The 17,781-nt window shown below is 37.0% G+C and overlaps 1 protein-coding gene across 1 annotated transcript in view; it reads right to left on the reverse strand.

Moving 5' to 3' along the window:
• Window positions 1-1,965: 1,965 nt before the first annotated feature.
• Window positions 1,966-17,781, reverse strand: part of dock1 (dedicator of cytokinesis 1) — a 575,757-nt gene continuing 559,941 nt past the window's right edge. The window contains exons 48-51 of the mRNA XM_043713153.1: window positions 11,631-11,829; window positions 9,408-9,543; window positions 5,131-5,270; window positions 1,966-3,597 (exon numbers count right to left, since the gene is read on the reverse strand). Coding sequence (XP_043569088.1) covers window positions 3,502-3,597; window positions 5,131-5,270; window positions 9,408-9,543; window positions 11,631-11,829 — 571 coding nt within the window. The 3' untranslated portion in view covers window positions 1,966-3,501. The remainder of the gene's footprint in view (window positions 3,598-5,130; window positions 5,271-9,407; window positions 9,544-11,630; window positions 11,830-17,781) is intronic.

A 17,781-nucleotide genomic window follows, 5' to 3' on the forward strand; every position in this document is an offset into this window, starting at 1 on the left:
AATTTATTCCAGTTCAATCTTCTGACCCTCATTTCCTCAGGTAGTCTTTTGTTCCACAATACTGCTCCAAGCAACTTTGCTTTTTTTAAATCCTTCATGTTATGGGTAGAAAGAACCTTATATCTTTTAGACAGATGTATAAAGCTGAGGAACCCCTTCTGATTTCAATACATATTGCTTTCTGTTTCGCAGTAGGTGGTCTTTCACTTACCTGCAGTTTTTGGCTGTCACCTTCATTCTGAGAGGTCGAATGGCATCTGAAAAGATGATCCATAAAAATCTGCTGTGTTTGCTGTGTAGCTTATAAATGTTCTCCTTAAAGTCACAGTCATATGTTATTTCCTGGTAGTTTACACCTCAGACTTCTGGATCCAGGATGATCCACAGTATCTAATAGACTCTTTTTAACCTGTCTTCATGTTTTTGCTAGTCCTTTCTAACTGAACCTATGTTCTGACAATAAGTTGACAAAAACAAATCAGCTTTTGTATTCTATCAAAAACTTTGTGCAGTATCCAAAATCACTCATACCAGAGTCCTGGTATCTAGTATCTCATTGCTTTTTGTCAGACATGATTTAAGTGTTTTGACTGGGGCTGTGATAGCTTATTCCTGGAACTATCATATATACCTAAACCTGTGTGCTCAGTTTTAAGTAATCTCTTGAATGCTTTATTGCAGCATTTTTGTTTTGGGACTAACACAAAATCTTCACTCTAAGGTAACCTAGTGCACTATATATTCTTCCCTTTTCAGGAGCCACAGGTCCATACAACCAATATATCCTATTCTAAAGACCTCACAGAACGTATTAAAACTCAAAGCAAAACTGACCAAAATTCTTCCTCTCTTGGCTTAGGGTACTTTCCTCAACCTTAAAAAAACAAGTTCACAAGTTTATAACAAATGCTGAGGCCACATTCTTCATCCTGCTTTGTTACACAACAATCTAAGATAAACAAAATAATTGATTAGTGGTGATCACAAAACCATTCAGTCTGAGGTGTGGCCTCAAAAATGTTTTAAAAGATGTCACCATGGCTAAAGGAATACTTAAAAGTTCATCATTAACTTAAAACACACACAAAACCTACAGGTTAAGTGGAAGATGGACCAAGAGGGACATTGGAGCATGGAGGAGTGAAATGGGAAGGGATTGGTATCAAGGGAGTGGAATAGGTGGACTCTCTGGGTGGGGAATGGTGAGAGTAGTCATTCAAGGGAAGAAAATAAATAGCCTAAAGGAGAAGTTCAGCACTCTCCATGTGTATGTCCATTTCAGGGCACTGCCTGACAGAGTTCTTAGAGGGCTTGAATTCACCTACAAATTTCAAAATTTTAGTATAGCAGGTTATCACTTTTAACTACATCATGGAACTTTTTTTCAGACAGGAATGAAACACAATAATGTCATCAGGTGCTGCGTTAGTCAATGTGGGATTTTACATATGCAAATGAGTTTAAGCAGAAACATAAGCAAAAATAAAATGAATTCTGAAAACTGGTGCAATTTATGCCTGGGTTTCCAATTGAGTCCAAGAAAAACTTCCATCCAATGTATCTGTAAACAAGACACTCAACTTATATCCATCACAGAAAGCCTCCAAGTTACTGTATAATTTTTATTCTACTGAGCTTTGCATTCATTTAGTTTTATCTTGCACCCAAAAAAAGCCATTTTTACTGGTGAGTGTGAAAATCAATAACATTTATTGATAAAACAAATCCAAATTTGAGGTGCTAATTTGAACACTATTTCTGCTATCTCTTGACTTTCAATGGATCAGCTGATAAAGATATGTTTTTATTTCCATATTCTGGCAGATTTCTACATTATACCTAGCCATTTATTTGCACCAAATATTCTCTTAAGAGATTCGAGAATTCTGCGAACTAACAGTGATACATGTTATGTAGGTCTGAGACTTAACTAATTAAAAGACAGTGAAAATTCAAACACTGACATTTTTTAACATTTTTGTTTTTTATTTTGGGAGTCAGTAGTGAATTCTGATTAATCTAATTTCACTCATATCATGATTACAGAAAATGTTAAAAATTAATTTTAGAAATCATAAGCTCATAATAAAAGTACAGTAGGAAGAGATAGTTGGCATATTCCATTTCCCATTTTGACCATATTAAATAAAACTAAAACATGACCTTTTAGCAAAATATGACCAATAGTTTACAGTCAACAAGCTTTAAAATTCTAAAAAGCTCTTACTAGGAATAAATCCATTTGCAGAATTATACTAAGCAATTGTAATAAATGTTGACACCATAAAAGAAGATTTAAAATTTTCAGCTTCATATATATATACAAACCTCTGTACATAATGATTACACTCCATTGCCAAAGCAGTAATTGGTTTCAAAGACTATTACTTTACCCGTCTTCTTTGAAAATTAAGCAAAGTTTTATATCTGAGAATGGAATGGTGATTTGCTATTTAAACTGAAACCAAAAGAAGTAATATATGCATGTGCTTTTATAACAAGAATCATTGGTCTGGATGTTGCAGTGGTAATGATGGTGAAATTGTCAATGTTTTCAGACATCACACTTATGAAACATATGCACAGTAAACAAGGAAATAGGGAAATTGTTTATGTGACTCCATGCTTCTCCAAAGGGTGCACTGTTAAGTCCCTGTCGTAATCAATTAGCAATCACTGAACCGATCAGAACTTTACGTTTTACAGTGTAATGTTTCTGTTGAACATCTCCCATTCCCGAAACGTGATGCCTTTTTAATCAGCTGTAATTTAATTTTCAATAGTGTATCTCTTTCATACCAGAAAACTGATTTGATATTTGTGTAATGTCAATTTCTTTCCATTGTGAAAAATTCCTAGATTTTAGTTTTCTTTAGATGTTTATGATATTCCAGCTTCAAATATTTATGACCAATCATTGTTTAAAATTTAAGTGCATTTTACTTTCTGGTTTGGTGCTGTAAGCATACTTCAATGTAACAAGTTGCTCACTCTACTCAATGTTACTCCTGCTGCTGGATCTTGAGAGATTTTCATAACTTGGCGCCAGTTTGAAACTAATGCTAGGAAAGATGAAATTCGCACCACTGTGTCTTCAAAGTCAGTGATGGGTAAATCACATTTACCACTGTCTGCAAAATCCTGCCCATTAAATTAGTTTCCAAACCAAATGCCAGAAATTTTAAGCCACTCAGCAACATTTTCAATCTTTTATAGGACAAAAGGAATTTCAAATAAATTTCAGCTGTTTAGCATTTTCTGCACATTGTACGTATTAGTTAATATTTAAAGCTCATCAGCAGAATCTGTTGGTTAAAGTACATACTTTTTGTCTCATTGTTCTAATTGGAATCACTGAAATAGACTGTATTGATCTAAATGAGGTGCATAATTTTGTTCCATTCCCTCAGTTTGAAAACTAAAAAAATTTGCAGACTGCATATTTTGTCTTCTGAAATGGAATTGTGTCATTAGAATTGGTAAAGAATTCAGTGAAATACATCACTGCCCAATCCCAGAATCTACGGAGGTTTGTTTCCGAGTTGTTTTTGGAGGAGGAGGAGGAGGAGGAGTCTTGCTCGGTAGAGGTGGTGGGAGCTGTGGAAAGAAAATCATTTTAGTGAGCTGTTTCTCTGATTTACAGAAACTCTAACAGTGAGCTTGGCTTCAATTGAATACAGTCTTAAATAGATTTAACATTGTCAAATTATGGCAAAGATTCAACCATACAAGGATAAAGAACACATTTGCGAATTATTTGCAAAACAGCTAAACACGATTATTTTCTATTATTCAGATAATTTATCAGCAATTACAGTGAATGGATTTATGCAAATTATGCTGCAACGCCAGTTGTGCAGTTAGCCATGGAACTCTGAGTTGCATTGGGAGTTTTGAAAATTACATCTTGCTTTTTTGTCTCACCACCGATAAATGATGATATCTATATCTACTATATCTGATATAGTAGAAATAAATTAAATTGATTGCAGCAAGTTAAGCCTTATCTAATTTAGTTTGAGTACCCTCTTAAATGATGTGATAAACCTTAACTACTCTAGTCAACCTCTCCAGCTCTGAAGATGCACTATTAAAAGCATGGATTCTTATTTCTTCAGGTTTTAATTTCTAATTTTTAAATAAGTTATATCTAAAATTGTCATACTTCTTCAAAATCATTTTTCTTTCAGCCTTTTTTTTCTCTCTCCCTTAAACCGTCCTTTCTTTCACTCTTGATTTCTTAATTTGGTACCTGATTTCGCTTTGAATTTTCCCCCCTCATTTACCTTACTTTTTCCTATTTATTTCATGATGCTTTAGGTTTATTGGTTACTGTTACCGTGATCTCTCAGGTTGCAGATGCCTTCCTACCCTCGTTGAGGTACTGTCAACTAAAAAACCCTTAAGAAATTAAACCTGCAAAAGCAAGTCTAATAAAATACCCATTAGATATCTTGCCACAGCAAATATATTTATCAAACTAATTTTATCAAATTAAATCAAACATTTTTGAAGTTTAATCATGAAACTTTTAAAATTACCAAGATTGACAGGTGCTAGTAGTTCAAAATACAGCCAAATAATTTTTTTTCTTTATTCATTCATGGGATGAGGGCGCTGCTGGCTAGACAGTATTTGTTACCCAGAGGGCAGTTAAGAGTCAACTGCATTGCTATGGGTCTGGAGTCATATGTAGGCCAGACCAGATAAGCAATGGCAGCTTCCTTCTCTGAAGAACATTAGTGAACCAGATGAATTTTTCTACCAATTAACATGGATTCATGGTCACCATTATACTCTTAATTCCAGATTTTTGGTGAATTCAAATTCCACCATCTGCCATGGCGGGATTTGAACCCGGGTCCCCAAAACATTACAGTCTAGCAACAATACTACTAGGCCACCACCTCCCCCAAGTAGCTGACCTATCTTAGTACCAACTTATTAAACAAAACAAACTGTAACTTCACAGAGTTTTACTCTAATGAAGTAAAGTGATCAAATGTACTTAAATAGACTTACTAGAAAAATTAAAGTTAATAATTTCTCAGAATACAGGTAATTGATCCAAAGATACTGCAATTATGAAAATAGAGAGATTTTGCTATTCAGCTTTAGATCTATGATTACCCTTGGTAGTAGAGGTGCGATGGAAATGGCAGATTCTTGACTATCAGCCAGAGTTCCATAATCACCAGAATTGCTTTTGAGAGGAAGAGGAGGTGGTAGTCCAGTCTGCTCAGGATTATCTGAGCCATTAAGATCCACATCTAGAAAGAGTAGGTTGAAATTGTATTTCAATTTTAATCGGGATTTATTTTGGCATGCAACATTTTCTCCTGCAAAATACAACTTTGAATAAATTGTGAGAAACACAAACAGAGCGAACAAAATAAAGTAGAAATAGGTAAATACATAACTTAAACTACAAATAATACTCAAGAATGTAATATATCTAAAACTAGATACAGTATCCTATGAAACTGAAATATTATAAATAATTATTGATTATAAAGAATATAGCTTAGAATAAGCTTGTATTTTGTGAGTCATTTAGTGGGCAATTGAAAAGTACAAATTCTATTAACTCCTGGCCAGTATTAGGAAAATATGTCATATGACTTGATTCTATTAAATAATGCGTCTAGTTACACTGTAACAATGATTTTATTGCCTGAGCTGATGCAATTAATTTGAATGTGAAAAATAATTAAATCTCAGGAACATTTCAGAGTGTCTTAATTTGATTCATTGTGGTTTATTCCTAAGTTATGCACAATTTTCTCCTGTACATTAGAGATTTTATCATATGTAGAGGAAATTTTCCTCCTTTTAAATGTGAAGGCACGGATATTCTGATTTTTTTTCATGAAAATACAAATATAATTGCTCAACTTACGCCTGAATGTGGAAAAGAAAGATGTCATCTTCCCCATTTTTCCCACCATTTCCATTTTGCACGCATACACACAATGCTTTCTGTTTCTGTCTCTCATGCCTCTTTCACAAAATATACCACATATTATTTGATACCAGGCTGTATTATATATTTATTAGTAAGATAATGTGCAGCTTTTCTTCTCAGGTAAAAAGACAGTGCTGTCATGAAATAAAGCCTTTTTGTCATTTATTATCATATGAATACATGTTTAATTCAACAAATGAAAAGAAAACATTTGAATTGAAACCTATCCCCACTTGTTTTGATGATTATATATCAGTCTTGCACGGCAAGATTGTCATGAAGATGGCCAGTTAAAGAAATAGCTAAACAACCTAATTAATGCTGTAATACTGGCTATAGGCACAACCTTGTGTAATCTATTTTCAGTCCTGAGCTTCAGTGTGCTATATTCTGTATACTGAACTCATACAACATGGTGTGCATTTTGTGGTAGTGGCAAAGCAAGGTTGTTCGCCACTGAGCTCAAAGAAAGCATTGTTGACAAAATTAATGACCTTGGTGGTGAGGACATGAATTATCATTCTGTGAAATTAATGGTCGTGTTTTCAATGGGGGCTCCCAGAATTAAAGTGCAGCAACCTGATCAAGCTTCTTAAGTACTCAGTTACAATAAAAAATACTCACTGGCAACCAACTATGAAAAGTAAAGCATTAGCCATCAAATCAGGTCTTAATAATTTAACCAATACTGCAGGCATTTATAGACACTCCATATTTTTTCAGGGCCAGATGAGTGGTCCAGAAGTAAGTATTACTCAAATTGCTGTTATAAACACAGTTAAACTTCTTTGAACAAGCCTTAAATGTTTCTGAAGTTTCTAACAGTGGCATAATAATGGAAAGGGAAAGTTCTTGTCAGATCAACTTATCACCTTATTTCACTGCAGGTGTCCACAATGTAACCAATGAAAAAGTAGGAAAAGACAGGCTTCATTTTCAGGCCTTTTATATTTTCAATCATCTGAATCTGATCAGATAGACTGTCACCAAAACCCTTTTTAAGTTTATGTTCCAGTTCAATCTTATTCATAAATGATATATTGAGCCATTAAACCAAGATTCAATAAAACAACTCTGCCAATGCCAGCAAAATGTGGGTGTTAAAGAATTTGGCTCCCACGAATGTTCCAGGTATGGCATTTCAATTTTGAACAGTATTTTAATATTAAAAAAAAGCTCTTATTTCTCTTTTTCTTATTTTGTCCTTTACCTTACTTATCAGAAAAAACAACTGTTTCCAACCTTATAAAATAATCTCAGAACATTTTCACTGGGATCTTACAATTTAGATTTCCCTCCCAGAAAATTGTTTCAATAAATTGCTTCTGCAATTTCTACACAGTGTGGTCTTTTTTCCTGTAATGGGTTGCTTAACATGGGACAAATATCCTAGCTGCAGCCATATAAATGATCTACATGTTTGTTCTTGAACATTTTGACGTACACCTATAAAACGTCTAATTTCAAACTTAAGTAAAATAATGCTTTACCATCTACCTCCCTACTTTAAAAGATAAGTTTCTGATCACAAGATAGTTATCGTTCATTTCATTTCATCCATACAAAAAAACCTAAATTGTTTCTATGCTAATTGTTTTGAACAAACTTCAGAGATTTTGCCTGTACTATATTTGTAGAAAGACTGTAATTCTGGTCATGGAGTTAAAAAAAAAATTTCTGACATCAGTCCTAAATCTATCTTTTATTATTGATTTGAACTCGATCATCTTCTCCTAATCTTGATAACAGTTTATATTTTCAAACTTCTTTTCTCAATTCTCGAACTACCTCCACACTGACAGCTTTCAGACACTTCATTTCCATGCTGTAAACCCAACTGATTTGCATATTTCCTAAAATGGGCAAAATTTGCCATTATGGACTAGCCTGGTCTACTATTTTTGTATTTGTTCATGGGATGTGGATCTTGTTGGCGAGGCCAGCATTTATTGACCATCCTTAATTAAGAGTCAATCACAATTCTGTAAGTATGGAATCAGACATCTGTAATAACAGGTAAGGACGATAGTTTCCTTCCATAGGGGACATTAATGAACTAGATGGGCTTTTCCTTACAATTGATAATGGTTTCATAATGATTATTAGACTCTTAATTCCAGATTTTTATTGAATTCAAACTTCATCATCTGCCATTTTAGGATTCAAATCCAGGTCCTCAGAACAATACCCAGATCTCTGGATTAATAGGCTAGTGGTAATACCACTAGGCCAACACCACCTGATTTGAATAGCACTTGAATAAGCCCTCATAAGAATAGCATCAAGATACTGTCTGCCCTGAGCAGTATGCAGTTTATCCTCAAACAATTTGCAGTCTGTTGCTTCAGCTTTGAGGTTCCACATTTTCTTTATGCATCAGATGGACATGTTGGCTTAGAAATTTGATCACACCTATCTTTCTCACTATTCCGTGGATCACAACATAAATTTCATTGTTTTACCCAAAATGCAATATGGCCAACTGAATGCATTCTATATCTTTCATGTAGAATAAAATCGATCCACCAACCAGGTTTCCTTCATAAACAAAAATAATGCAAAACTGGTTTCTGCTCACAGTTTGTAATATGAAAATGTAAATGTTTATTTCTCTAAATAACCCCTAAACCATGTACACAACACATACATATCATGTAAAGGATACAAATTGCTGCAGAGTTTAAAAAAAAACTTTTGGTCAACGTCCTAGTCCTTTAAATCAAAGAAGTTTGAAATGTTCAGATGCTCAAAGATGTATGTCACTGAACAGCTGTGATTGTCTTTGGGGACCTTTGCAGATGCAGTCATTGAGGGAATAACTGACAAACTCTATCAGAGGCTTCTCATGCAAAAGCAGCTGGACCACAACAGGGCTTCTTTACCAGAAACAGGAGACCTGAACTGTGAAGGTTCTTTCTTTTAGCAGGCTTCTCCAGCTACTATTCAAAGTAGAAACTGAAGTTGACATAAACTAAAGCCAGGACTCTCCAGTTCACAAGCAGTTATCACAAGGTACGTGATAACTCCAATGTCCTTATATTGACCTCTTTAAAACACAAATACGTACATCTCAAATCCACAAAATGATGAAACATGAAGCCTTCAAAAACAGCCTTTGGATGTGCTGGCAATGAAGGCTACCTCCCAATTACAGAATCACTAAAATTATGTGTTGTAACAAGAAGCAATGAAAATAAGTGTGATGAATGTATGTCATTCGTAATGCTTTGTTTTTAAAAAGGCAGCGCTTTCAGTAACCAGTATAGTTTGGGTTTACAAAAGATAAATTGAAGAATGTAATACAAAAGTTTTGTTCCAAGAAAGCATTTGCTGAACAGGACGCTATTTGCACTCTTATGGATCAGTGCTAGTAAGTAATTGGCTCTTACAAAAATAAATGCTTGTCAATGCAATTCCTTTTGGGATACATCATAATACTTACTCAGGCCAGGTTGTAAGGAGAAGGATAACTTGGGTTTGGGAGTTACTGGCGTTGTTATTGGTGGTGCAGTCAACCGTTTATCAGCTGACGTATTAAGCACCTGGCTCTTTGGTCTTTGCGGTCTTAACGGACTGATCTGAAAACAAGAGAAAAGTTACGGTGTGAAAAGAATCATGGCTTGAACAGAATCAATTTATCTTACAATGCAAGAACGGCTTGTCATATGGCAAGTTAATTACTAGAAGATGAGGGTTAGCTACTTTGACTTAATACATTTGTTATGCATAGGTAACTTGATAATCTGACATTAATGTCACAATTATCGAGATGTAGGACTTTTAGTTCTGTGAGTGTATGCACTACGTCAGTGGATGAGAAGTCTCAAGTTTGATGCTAGTTTGTACTCAGTAAAGGTGGCAATAGGAATACTTCTATTGATTGTAATGTGATTTGTTTGGATTTTAATTTGATATCATTTTGATTATCATGTAATTAATTAACTCATATCATGTGGACTTATACACTTGAGAAATAGTATATTTGAGGATTGGTAGTTCCTCTGGAACTATAACCAATTTAAGCAACAATTTTCAGGAAAGGAGAAAAAAAAGTTGGAAAACAAAATCTTAAATCTCCATTTTATGTCAACTAATTTGTTGCAGCAGTAGAAACAACTAGTAATATTATATATTGGCATGGATCACAGTTGAGTTTGCTCCTTATTATGCAATCTCATCCGGATTTTATTCCATACACATCTAGCTTCATGATAACTATTACAGTAAAATGATAAAGCTCTAAGTAATATCACTAAAAGTAGCAATAGCTTAATTGCAAAACATCCTTTGAAAAAGGGACACTACAAACTACCTAAACACAATAGTTAAATAGTACTTCTGATTGTTGACAGGATGCTATTTTGGCTTCCTTTGTTTCAAGTGGAAACCTTTAATGTTCAATTTGGGTAGAACTGTGCATGTTATTTTACAAAGTTATTTTGTAAAATGATTCAATGTACTTAGTTACCCAGCAAGATAATTTTCACCATAGGGACTTACCTGTCCTCTTGAAGCATCCTGATGTACTTGGAAAACATATTTTGTTTTGAAATCTGAATATGAATTAATTACCCCTTTTAAAACATTTGACTATGACATTATACTTATTTAAAAGAAAATTCTTGCAAAGTGACAAAGTGAAAGTTTGTCAACTGTGCAATTTCTTAATGTTACATTACCTCTTACAGTGTTTGCAATGTTAAATGTTTCAAGCATTCATTAAAATGGTTTCTCCTAATTATTTCATGGTTCTCAGAACTTGCATTTTAAGTAGTCAGGAGAAACACTGAATATTTAAATTGCAGTTACTTTATCCAGAAGTTGACAGAAGTTCCTAGCTCATAAATTATCTTGCAATTACTGTTTCAGACAGAATCACTGCCTCTGTAGTCTGGCCAGCTGATGGAATTTTAAAGATCTAAATATCCTCCTCCTTAATCAGCTTCACCTTCTGTGATTTTGATTTGAACCTGCTACACTTATCAATGCTGTTTTCATTGTTTCTCAATGATGAATGCATTTTCCAGATACTTAGCCACCTAGCAGGGATATTTTCATTCTAGGTACTTGTGTGCCCTCTTTAAGTGCCTCTGATGTACTTGGAAAACAAATTCTGTTTTAAGTTAAAAATCACACAACACCAGGTTATAGTCCAACAGGTTTAATTGGAAGCACTAGCTTTCAGAGCGCTCTGAAAGCTAGTGCTTCCAATTAAATCTGTTGGATTATAACCTGGTGTTATGTGATTTTTAACTGTGTACACCCCTGTCCAACACCCGCATCTCCAAATCAAATTTTGTTTTGAAATTTAAATGTGAATCTGTTATCCATTTTTGAAAATCTGATTATGACATTATACTTATTAAAATATACCTACAATGTGACTTAAAGTAAAGGTTTAAAATATGGAGAATTATCAACAGCAAATTGGGTTACATTTTCAATATCAACAATGCAATTTCATAATATTACATTTCCTCTTACAGACTTAGAAAATGCAATGCCAAATGTTTCTAGCATTCATTAAAATAGTTCCTCTTATTTATTTCACGGTTCTCAGAACTTGTATTTTAAGTAGTCAGGAGAAACACTGAATATTTAAATGGAAGTTACTTGTTCCAGAAGTCGACAGAAGCTCCTAGTTCATTAATTATCTTGCAATTACCGTTTCAGAAAGAATCACTGCCTCTGTAGACTGGCCAGAAATATCAGTAGTTTTAAATTCTTTGTCAAACATTTCTTGATGCTTGCTATTCCTTTTTTCCTTTTTTCGTTCTCTCTTATCTTTGTCTGTTTCATCTTTGTCCAATTTATCCTGAGATCTTGAATGCATTTTCTTTGGAAGAAGTGGTTCAAGAATAAATCTAAAATAAACAATATTAAATAATGAAAAAAATGGATTTTCTCTTACAAATAATTAAATCTGATGTTACAATTCAAAACCTGTTTAGATTAGATTAGATTACTTACAGTGTGGAAACAGGCCCTTCGGCCCAACAAGTCCACACCGATCCTCCGAAGAGCAATACACCCAGACCCATTCACCTACATTTATCCCTTCACCTAACACTACGGGCAATTTAGCATGGTTAATTCACCTAACCTGCACATTTTTGGACAGTGGGAGGAAACCGGAGCACCCGGAGGAAACCCACGCAGACACTGGGAGAATGTGCAAACTCCACACAGACAGTTGCCTCAAGCGGGAACTGAACCCGGGTCTCTGGCGCTGTGAGGCAGCAGTGCTAACCACTGTGCCACCCATTATTTTCTATTAATATAATTTAAAAGACAGGATCTTGAAAAATATTTTTGGTACAAAACATTACTGATGGGCATTTCATAAAACTCCTCTCGAGCAAATTACAATCCATAGAATGTTGATCAATTTTTACCTTTTAAGAATAAATTTTAACCAATTCTTTATTTTGGTTATGATGCAAAAGTCCCCGAAATATCAGTACTCATATCCTGGATTTTCTATTCTGCATTATTTTAATATTGACATTACTATTAGTGACAATGTACTTGCTCCAGAACAAAATTATTTAAGAGATTTTGGAATTTTCACTTATACTATATTTTGAAATAATGCTTAGATTGAAAATTATATAGGCTAACATATTAAGATTATCTAAATTGGACATAAGAAATAAATTCTGCTGCCACCTGAAATGATTTTAAATGCTATTAGTGGCTTACCTTTACAAACTATAACAGACAGTCATAATCAATTGCTGTCCTATTCTGTATCTGAATCTATTTCTAAAACTAATAACTAAGCCTTAGCTATATACTTTAGGCCTTCTAACACTTTAAAAATGGAAAACTTCTTTAATTTAACCAAGACAAATTTTTAAACACATTTCAGTCATGGTTTGCAAATAGAAATCATTACATGACCAGTAGTTAGTAAATACACAAATAAACTAAGTTCCAGCATATTTAACCATGAGGAAGCATTAGGAAATCATATACTTTTAGCCTGTCTTCCAGCAAACTTTCGATGGATTCGATTTCTGAAAAAATGCAAGATTCATTGGTCCCTGTTACTACTACTCATGCTTGTTTTCAGTCATCATCACCAATTCAGTTTGTAAAAATTGATGAAAGTATTTAATATGTTGTCCTATCCTGATGAATCATAGGAACGTATATCCAATTTATCCTTTGGTGGACCCACCTGCCCTTGGAACTTCTTGTGACAATCATAGCTGTACTATTTCCCCAGATAAATCTTCGTGCGACCTATCACTGTATTTCTTCGACATTTCTTTTTCTTCTATACTTAGATTGCAGAATAAATTCCAATCCAACTCATTTTTTTTTTAAATACTTGTCTACCTGTTAATTTAAGATCATCAGAGTTGATGATCTGGAATCTGAGCTTCAAACACTGCGGCACATCCGGGAGGGGGAGAGTTACCTGGACGCTTTGTTTCAGGAGGCAGTCACACCTGGGAGATTAAGTAATTCACATTCAGTTAGTGATCAGGGACATCAGAGTGTGACTGTAAGTGAGGCAGGTAGGGGAACCTGAGTTCAGGAGTGCAGGAGCCTCAGCCCTTGACCTTGTCCAACAGGTATGAGATTCTTGCTCCCTGTATGGATGAGGAAAAGGGCTCTGGACAGGATGAGCCAGCTGACCACGGCACCATTGTGTAGAAAGCCATTCAAGAGGGGGGAGCAAAAAGACAAGTAGTTGTTATAGGGGATTGTATAATTAGGGGGACAGATAGTATCCTTTGCAAGCCGGATTGGGAGTCTCGCATGGTGTGTTGCCTGCCCGGTGCCAGGGTGCGGGACATCTCCGACCGGCTTGAAAGGATATTGAAGCGGGATGGGGAGGATCCAGTTGTTGTGGTCCACGTTGGAACTAACAACATAGGCAAAGCTAGGGTGGAGGACCTGTTTGGGGATTATCAAGTACGAGGAAGGAAATTGAAGTACAGGTCCTCAAGGGTCATAGTCTCTGGATTACTGCCCGAGCCACGTGCCAATTGGCATAGGGATAAGAAAATTAGGGAAGTAAACACGTGGCTAAGGGATTGGTGTGGGAAAGAGGGATTCCACTTCATGGGGCATTGGCATCAGTTTTGGAACCGGGGAATCTGTACCGTTGGGACAGTCTCCACCTGAACTGATCTGGTACCAATGTTCTAGCGAAGAGGATAAATAGGGTGGTCAGTAGGATTTTAAACTTCTGAGGTGGGGAAGGGGGAGGAAAAGTGAAAGCAACAGGGAGTATGGAGTTAAATGGAAAGATAGGCAGCAGGATAGCATGTGTGCAGGCGGATTTAAACTTGAGGCAGACTGGGAATGCAGCAAAAAGGAAGGATAACTTAGGACATCTTATGATTTCCAATATCTCTAATGATAAGAAAGTTAGCATTAAGGCACTTTACCTGAATGCTCGTAGCATTCGTAACAAAGCAGATGAACTAATGGCACAGATCATCGTGAATGATTATGATGTGGTAGGCATCACAGAGATGTGGTTGCAGGGGGTTCAGGACTGGCAGTTAAACATCCAAGGATTTTCAACTTATCGAAAAGACAGGGAGGCAGGCAGAGGGGGCAGGGTTGCCTTGTTAGTTAAGAACAAAATTAAATCTATGGCACTGAATGACATAGTGTCGGATGATGTGGAGTCTGTCTGGGTGGAATTGAGGAACCACAAAGGCAAAAAAACCATAATGGGAGTTATATACAGACCTCCTAACATTGGTCAGGACCAGGGGCGCAACATGTACTGGGAAATAGAGAAGGCATGTCAGAAAGGCAAGGTCACGGTGATCATGGGAGACTTCAATATGCAGGTGGACTGGGTAAATAATGTTGCCAGTGGATCCAAAGAAAGGGACTTCATGGAATGCTTACAGGATGGCTTTTTGGAACAGCTTGTCATGGAGCCCACAAGGGAGCAGGCTATTCTGGACCTAGTGCTATGTAATGAACCAGATTTTATAAAAAATCTTAAAGTAAGGGAACACTTAGGAAACAGCAATCATAATATGGTAGAGTTCAGTCTGCAGTTTGAAAGAGAGAAGGCAAAATCCGGTGTAATGGTGTTACAGTTAAATAAAGGTAATTATGAGGGCATGAGAGAGGAACTGACGAAAATAGACTGGAAGCAGAGCCTAGGGGGGAAGACAGTAGAACAAAAATGGCAGGAGTTTGTTGGTATAATTGAGGACACTGTACAGAGGTTCATCCCCAAGAAAAGAAAGACTATCTGGGAAGGGATTAGACAGCCATGGCTGACAAAGGAAGTCAGGAAATGTATTAAAGAAAAAGAGAGATCCTATAAAGTGGCCAAGAGCACTGGGAAATCAGAAGATTGGGAAGGCTACAAAAACAAACAGAGGATAACAAAGAAAGAAATAAGGAAGGAGAGGATCAAATATGAAGGTAGGCTAGCCAGTAATATTATAAATGATGGTAAAAGTTTCCTTCAATACATAAGAAACAAACGACAGGCAAGAGTAGACATTGGGCTACTTCAAACTGCTGCTGGAAGCCTAGTGATGGGACATAAGGAAATAGCTGGAGAACTTAATAAGTACTTTGCGTCAGTCTTCATAGTGGAAGACATGAGTAATATTCCAACAATTAAAGGGAGTCAGGGGGCTGAGTGGAGTATGGTTGCCATTACAACAGAGAAAGTGCTAGAAAAGCTAAAAGATCTTAAAATTGACAAATCTCCTGGCCCCGAAGGGCTACATCCTAGAGTTCTGAGGGAGGTGGCTGAGGAAATAGTGGAGGCGTTGGTTGAGATCTTTCAAAAGTCACTGGAGTCAGGGAAAGTCACGGTTGATTGGAAGATCGCTGTTGTAACCCCCTTGTTCAAGAAAGGATCAAGACAAAAGATGGAAAATTATAGGCCAATTAGCCTAACCTCGGTTGTTGGTAAAATTCTAGAATCCATCATTAAGGATGAGGTTTCTAAATTATTGGAAGAGCAGGGTCGGATTAGAACAAGTCAACATGGATTTAGTAAGGGGAGGTCGTGCCTGACAAACCTGTTGGAATTCTTTGAAGAGGTGACAAGTAGGTTAGCCCAGGGAAACCCAGTGGATGTGGTCTATCTAGACTTCCAAAAGGCCTTTGATAAGGTGCCACATGGGAGGTTGCTGAGCAAGGTGAGGGCCCATGGTGTTCGAGGTGAGCTACTGGTATGGATTGAGGATTGGCTGTCTGACAGAAGGCAAAGAGTTGGGATAAAAGGTTCTTTTTCGGAATGGCAGCCGGTGACAAGTGGTGCCCTGCAGGGTTCAGTGTTGGGGCTGCAGCTGTTCATGTTATATATTAATGATCTGGATAAAGGGACTGAGGGCATTCTAGCGAAGTTTGCCGATGATACGAAGTTAGGTGGACAGGCAGGTAGTACTGAGGAAGTGGGGAGGCTGCAGAAAGATCTAGACAGTTTGGGAGAGTGGTCCAAGAAATGGCTGATGGAATTCAATGTGAGCAAATGCAAGGTCGTTCACTTTGGATAAAAGAATACAAGCATGGACTACTTTCTAAACAGTGAGAAAATTCATAAAGCCAAAGTACAAAGGGATCTGGGAGTGCTAGTCGAGGATTCTCTAAAGGTAAACATGCAGGTTGAGTCTGTGATTAAGAAAGCGAATGCAATGTTGTCATTTATCTCAAGAGGGTTGGAATATAAAAGCACTGTTCGGCTACTGAGACTTTATAAAGCTCTGGTTAGGCCCCATTTAGAGTACTGTGTCCAGTTTTGGTCCCCACACCTCAGGAAGGACATATTGGCACTTGAGCGTGTCCAGCGGAGATTCACACGGATGATCCCTGGAATGGTAGGTCTAAACGGCTGAGGATCCTGGGATTGTATTCATTGGAGTTTAGAAGATTAAGGGGAGATCTAACAGAAACTTACAAGATAATACATGGCTTGGAAAGGGTGGACGCTAAGAAATTGTTTCCGTTAGGCGAGGAGACTAGGACCCGTGGACACAGCCTTAGACTTAGAGGGGGTAAATTCGGAACAGAAATGCGGAGACATTTCTTCAGCCAGAGAGTGGTGGACCTGTGGAATTCATTGCCGTGGAGTGCAGTGGAGGATGGGACGCTAAATTTCTTCAAGGCAGAGATTGATAATTCTTGATGTCACAAGGAATTAAGGGCTACGGGGAGAATGCGGGTAAGTGGAGTTGAAATGCCCATCAGCCATGATTGAATGGCAGAGTGGACTCGATGGGCCGAATGGCCTTACTTCCACTCCATGGTCTTATGTTCTTAAACTTCTTTCTTAAACTTCTGTTTTATAGATTTTATTTATTGCTTTATAAAATATCCATTCTTTTCTCATGAGTCATCCTGTACAATGGCCTAAAATATATTCCATTTTTCTTCTACTGTATTTTGTTTTATGAATTATTTTCAAGGGTCCAACTCTCCATTAGCCATACGGCTGTTGCAGCTGCCACCCCCACGCTGATTGATGATGTCACTTCTGCCTCCCCATGGCCACTCCCATAATCACTTCCGCCCCTCACAATTCCTCATAGATCACACGTGACATCACTTCCGCCCCCACATCATCACTGATGTCACATGCTCAATGACTTCCGCCACCCCTACTGCCATGTCTGCCACCACTTCCGCCCCCACCAACGCTACTCACCTGCATTCTGCTGACACGCCCCCCACATATCCCACTGTCACCATTCCCAGCCCCCAGAACCCTGAGGGGAGCACCACCCCTGCTCATGACTCCACCCCCATTCCCTCCACCACCACATCGACTCCAGTTACTGGCTCTACCCCCACTCCCAGCTCCACACCCACACCAG

The sequence above is a fragment of the Chiloscyllium plagiosum genome, chromosome 22, assembly GCF_004010195.1.
Source record: "Chiloscyllium plagiosum isolate BGI_BamShark_2017 chromosome 22, ASM401019v2, whole genome shotgun sequence".
NCBI classification, from domain to species: Eukaryota; Metazoa; Chordata; class Chondrichthyes; order Orectolobiformes; family Hemiscylliidae; genus Chiloscyllium; species Chiloscyllium plagiosum.